Source organism: Triticum aestivum, chromosome 1A (genome assembly GCF_018294505.1).
Source record: "Triticum aestivum cultivar Chinese Spring chromosome 1A, IWGSC CS RefSeq v2.1, whole genome shotgun sequence".
In the NCBI taxonomy this organism is placed as follows: Eukaryota; Viridiplantae; Streptophyta; class Magnoliopsida; order Poales; family Poaceae; genus Triticum; species Triticum aestivum.
Window position 1 is genome coordinate 301,739,040 of NC_057794.1, and position 6,346 is coordinate 301,745,385.

The window sequence follows — 6,346 nt, forward strand, 5'->3', positions numbered from 1 at the left end:
GCGCGGCGCACCGGCGATTACATGACGATTGCTGGAGCCCCTGAGTGCACCAGGCAGATTGTGTGTGATGAATGTAATACCACCATGGCATAAGTTTTGATGACCATGGTTCTCAAAAAAAAAAATGTAAGTCCGCGTTGGATGGTTTGCGGGGACTGAACTATACAGTGCGAATGGATGCGGGGGTCTGATGATCCGCGCTGGAGAGTGGAGATGCAATCATAAGATGGCGTGTGCGTCCGAATCTACTAGGGCCACGCGCTCCCGACATCAATCCCCTCGTGACGACGGCCCGTTTCCGCGAGTTGTTCGTGCGCCCCATGTGCATCCCCGACACTCCTCACTCCAAGAGAAAGGAAAACGCGGGCAGCCGCTTGCTTTCGCTCCCTCCCTTCCACGCGCCATCGCACCAACCATTGCACAAGCGCCCACGCTCTGCCGCGCGGCGCCGCTCACCGAACCCGTGCGGAAAGCCGCGGGCAGCCCCGGCGCACACACAATCGACGCGCAATGGCCGTGTGCCGTTGGGGCAGGTGGAGACTTCACGCCCCCGCGACACGCCGCACCGACACGCACGCAGCCACACATACGTCGCTCTCCTGCTCCGCTCTCCCTTCGCGTCCAAGCCTCCCTCCCATCCCGGCTGCACCGCAAGTCAACCGCCTTTCCACCTCCACCGCCCCCTCGCCGTCGTCTCTTTCCTGGCGCAACGCCAGTATATAGAGCCGCACAGGCATTCCTTTGCTGCCACGACAAAGAGGAGGCAGAGGTTCGCAAGGTTGAAACTGCAATCCCGGCGACGGCAAAGGCTTCTCTTTAGTTAGCTAGCGTAGCAGACTTCTATTCATATACTGTTCTTGCGTGCTCTGCACTTCTTGGCTAGCTAGCTGGTCGGCCATGGCGGATCACCAGAGGCAGAGGATCCACCCGGTGGACCTGGAGGCGGGCCAGCCGAGGCCCTCGGCGCCGCTGGTGCCGCCGGGGAGCTCGTTCCGGTCCGACAAGGGCGACCCTGCCGCGGCCCCGGACAGGAGGCCGCCGCACCACCAGCCGCTGCCCCCGCCGAAGCGGCGCAGGGGCTGCTGCTGCCGCTTCATCTGCTGCGTCCTGGTGACCGTCATCCTGCTCGCCGTCCTCGCCGCGGTGGCCCTGGGCGCGCTCTACCTGGTGTTCCAGCCCAAGGCGCCCCACTACTCGGTGGACCGGCTGTCGGTGTCGCAGTTCCAGGTGGACCCGACCCTCACGGCGAGCGCGCGGTTCGACGTCACGGTGACGGCGGCGAACCCCAACAGCCGCATCGGCATCTTCTACGAGCGCGGGTCCAGCCTGAGCGTGTGGTACGACACCCACCGGCTCGCCCAGGGCGCGCTCCCGGCCTTCTACCAGGGCCGCCGCAACACGACGGTGCTGGGCGTGGTAATGGCCGGGCAGGCGCAGCTGGGCAGCGCGGTGGTGGCGGCGCTGCGCGACGAGCAGCAGACGGGCGCCGTGCCGCTGGTGTTCCGCGCCGACGTGCCCGTGCGGGTGGAGCTCGGCAGCCTCAAGCTGTGGACGGTCACGTCCAGGGTGCGCTGCGACCTCGTCGTCGACAGCCTCCTCAACGCCAGCAGCCAGATCAAGATCAAGGCCAGCAACTGCAAGTTCAGCTTGAAGCTGTGATCGGCCCTTGTCTTTCTTTTCGTTCATGGTGTAGTGTAATTCTTTGGGTGGTTCGTTCTGGGGATAGGTCGATCGAGTTCTTCGCCCTGTGGGCGCGCTGGATTCTTTTGGCAGCAGAGAGCCGTGCCGTGTTTGCATCGGTGCACTCCCGCCCCCTAGCATATCTTTTCTAGTAGCTCCGTGCATGTACATCTTGTGTAGAGTTGATATTACCTTGCTGTTAGAGAGGAGTAATAATATGCATTCCTAGATTTTTCATGAAAGTCTTATTCTGATCCCGAGCTCAAATGCAACCTGATGAACAATAAAATCATTGTTGAGGAAATCGTTAACTGGTAGCTGCTCGGTTGGCTGGTGAGTAGGGGATTAATCGACTAATCGGCAAGTTAATCGGCCATTTAATCAATTAATCGAATGATTTTTGAGTTTATCGGCTACTCGGTGACCCTACGAGTAGGGATTAATCGGCAAGTTAACTGGTTAATCGGATGAATTCTTGAACAGGGAATAAAATATTAAAAAAAAGATTCAACAAATTCTAAAAATTTTTGTGCGAAGAACATTGACAAAAAAATTCTATGCTGAACAAATTTTAGCACGAAACGGCATTCGTGGAAGTCATGGTAAAAAAAAATCAAAACCAGCACTCTAAAATGTTTTCAAACTAGAATTTTTGGAGCGTCGATTTTGCCTTTTTTCACGACTTTCACGAATGTTATTTTGTGCTAAAATTTTGCAAGCATACAAAGCTTTTGTCAAAATTACCAGAAAAGGTCAGAATTTTTTGAAGTTTTCTAATACTTTTTGATTTTACTGTTTATTAGGAGCATTTGAGTTCAGGAGGAACAGATTTTCACTATTATTTTCATGCAAAAAAGAAGATTGATACGGCCAGTACTCCCAAGATTTGTAGTATGTTTTGTTTGAGTAGTACTCCGGGTACATGGAATAGCATGCACTGCTCTAAATCGGGAACGTCTCCTCCCGCTTAACATACGCCATTGTAAAGTCTTAAATAAATATAAAAAATATAAACATTAGTGTCAGGTCTAGTGCTTGAATCCTTTGGGTAATTGGGTTGGTTTCATCACATGAAACATAACTATCTAAGCCATGTTTTGTTATGTTTTGTCAATAACACAGTTAGATCTACTTAAATCGTACATCGATTTTTTTTTTGAGCTCGACACGGAGAGGATAATGAAGCCAGAATATCACACTTTTATTTCAATTGGATACATTTCGCTTCAAATATCTTGATTCCCACCGATATTTTATTTGAAAAGACATGCAAGAGCACCATTGATTTTTCACAGATACTTGTATTATCTCAAGTCGTGTCCACATTCCAAACCAAGTTCTCACTCTCTCGCAAAAAAGAACAGGAAATCTACTCATCAGTGTTCGTTTTGGCGAGAAAAGAGATGAACTTCAAGTCCATTAGTAAATTTCTTTTAAGGCGGTCTAAACAGTACATTGAAATAGCCTACCATGACAGGAACACAGTACATTTGAAATAGCCTACCAAGATCTATGCACGCAAGAAAGTACACCAAATGTTTAACTGCCATACCTAAAAGTGGAATGGATTAAATTAACTTGCTGGCATGTTTACCTAATCCACAAGAACAATCGTGCAGCCCTAAATCCCCCTGAAAGTCGTAGGACTGGGACCGGCTGCTGCAGGGGTTTTATATAAACCCTAAAATCCTAGCAGTTGGCACGTTATCAATCGCACTGTGAATCAAATGATGGAACTGTTTGAACCACTTGTTGTAATCCTATTCTGCCATCTAGGAGTACTAGAAGATTAGTCTTCGTCCATTTGCTAATACATCGGTTGGCACATTTCTTTCTTCTTCCATCGCAGCACGATCAATGCTAGTTGACTGTCAAATTCGGGCCCAAAAACTATTATTGGCCCCGTGGACTTTAAACATTCAAGGAAATGGTCAGAAACACTGGAGAGGCTCATGTGTTTGTTCTCGGCAGCTTGTTGGCAGCCTTTAGTAGTGCACGGTTGTTCGTTTTTAGCTATAGCGTTTTTGGCTTGTTTTGTCGTGTTTTTATTTGATCAGCTTCTGAGGGCTTTCTCAAAACCTTATATCGTTTGACTTTACTTATATAAAGTAAGGACGAAAATTTCTCAAAGATAAATGATAATATCTAATCTTTCATGTAACAACCGGTAAAAATAGAACAAGCCTAACGCGTGAAGGCCAGCATAGTATACGTGAAGCCGCGCCATAAGCTTGGGATGCTACACCACGATTGACAAGGCATGGATTAAGAAAAAGAATATGTTGCATGCACACAAGACAAAAATGATGTATCATCAAGATCATCTATAACAAAGAAATTTAACATGATCTAATTCTCAAACATTTACTTGATTTGTAATTCGTCTTCCATTGACGGTTTGTTGTGTTAGAGTTTTGGGCTTGGCTATGCCTGGCCAATTAACTACTCGCTTCGTCCCATAATATAAGAGCGGTTTTGATACCACTCCCTCCGTCCATGAATAAGTGCACATATAGAAATTTTAGGATAAATTATGGAGTGAAGTAAAAAATGCATTAGGAATGTGCAAACCATCATCTTTCTCCTCTTTAATTACCCCACCTCCAATGAGCTAAGTGCATGTAGAAAGTAAGAAGACCATGTGTTGAATCTTATTGTTCTTGATTACCGTGTGATAAGAGAGAAATATATTTTTCTACTTTAAAGAACATTGAAAAGATGGACAAATTTTAAACGCCAAACATACACTTATTCATGGACGGAGGGAGTAGTGTAAAAATGCTCTTATATTATGGGACGGAGGGAGTAACTCCTAATAAATCCCAACCATTCAAGGATTGCAAGAGGTGCAGGATCTTTAGTCTCATCCCATGGAGGTGGAGTGAGACAAACTTATATGGTGAAGTCTCTCTTTTTTTTGCGGGTGATTATATGGTGAAGTCTCCCCACCTTATTAACTTATGGGTATGGTGAAAAAAGGAAAAATATTACACGCACGTGCTTGCCTTGCTGAGCTCGAGCCGGGGGTGTGAAAGCGGGACTTGCAGGTGCAGGACTTTCTTTGCCGTTTTACTTTTGATTTCTTAACCGGCAAATTTACGAGTTGGAACCTAGTCAATTTGGATTGAGAGCATTCGTTTCTCATTAATATATGACCTATTGGCCACTGTCATCGTCACATCAAATCAAGGTATGGTTTTTGCCTCATTTCATTGTTTGCACCATCATCGTAGTCTACTCCACTCAAAGCATTGGCGTGCCCAGTGAGAGGAAGATCAAGTCTTCGGAATCTCTTGCCATTATGATCCAACAGCAGAATGTCGAATTAGATTTTCTAGGAAGCGCTATGTGTGACTGCTCATATTTGTCATCACAGACTTCCTTTCAAGTCAGGCGGCGCCACATTGAACCATTTCCGTCATCGTATGCTCCCACCGTTCTTCGCCAATGTTGTTGTCAACAACATCACGTCTGGAAAAGTCATAGTTACTTTATGCATGTGAGAGCATGGCTTATTAGGAATGAGAGACTATTCATATCAATAAGGAATTCTTTCTTTTCTAGGAGCTCATTCGAAAAGAACTTCAAAGTTAAGTGTGCTTAACTTGGAGCAATTTTAGGATAGCTCACCGACTGGGAAGTTGGTTCAGGTGCGCACGAGTGAGGATAAAGTGCGCAGAAAAGACTAGTTTTGATCCCTGAGGCCAGTCTAGATCCTGCCAGGAGTTACGGTCAATAACCAGCGAGTGCGTCCAGGGAGTTACACTTTACCTACAAACGATCAATGTGTGTGGTGTGTTTGATCTACTATGTAATTATAGTCGTTGTTATGTGTTTGATGTTGTTGTTCATGTTGTTTAATTTCAACTAATATGCTTGAGACATACATGCTAATAGTTATTTTAATCATGATTTATATTTTTAAATTATTCATAAAATTGTCTAACTTTCCATCATGCTGCGATGGCCTTTTTTTTGCCTACTTTCAGTTCTCAAACGTTAACCCAATTACGATCGGTCTTCAAACTAGATCCATACATTAATATTGGTACGTGGTAACGATTTCCTTAAAAATTATTGTCAATATAAAAATTTATCAAAGCAACTCCGACAAAGTTGCCATATTAGTCTGGTCGACATAATAATCGTCAATATAACAGTTTTTGCAGAGAAGGCCACTCTAGAATAGTCGTTATTCGCCCCTCATTACATAATGTATCCAACCCTTGAGCCTCCATTCTTGGAAACTAGGGGCATTGATAGTGAGTGGCCTCTAACCGCTGGCACAGGGGGAGGGGGAGCTTCAACCCAACCTCCCCCCCACCCGCACGCAGCACCATCATTGGGTGCATGTCCATACCGATGTCGCCTCCACCCCTGCCAACCTCAGCTACATATAGAACATGAAGCCAATTACTGGTTGCTGACGCGTTTTGCACCCGGTTTGCCACTTGAATGTGGCAAATCCCACCACCATTTACCATCGGAGCATGCCCACTAATGAGTATATAACCCTCATCTCCCTCCTCCACTAGTGCCACCACATTCACCCTCTCTCCCCATCTCCATTGTCGGGACACTCACCCCCATCAGCCCCCTTCGCTGGACGACACCTTCTCTTCTCCCATTACCATGCCAGTGTCGTCGCGCCCTCCCATTGGACCTT

The 6,346-nt window shown here is 46.7% G+C and overlaps 1 protein-coding gene across 1 annotated transcript; it reads left to right on the forward strand.

The window, feature by feature from the left end:
• The first annotated feature begins 492 nt into the window (after nucleotides 1-492).
• On the forward strand, nucleotides 493-1,922 carry LOC123047066 (NDR1/HIN1-like protein 6). Its single transcript, XM_044470565.1, has one exon. The coding sequence runs from the start codon at nucleotides 898-900 to the stop codon at nucleotides 1,657-1,659; it is 762 nt and encodes a 253-aa protein (XP_044326500.1). The 5' UTR covers nucleotides 493-897; the 3' UTR covers nucleotides 1,660-1,922.
• Nucleotides 1,923-6,346: the final 4,424 nt, after the last annotated feature.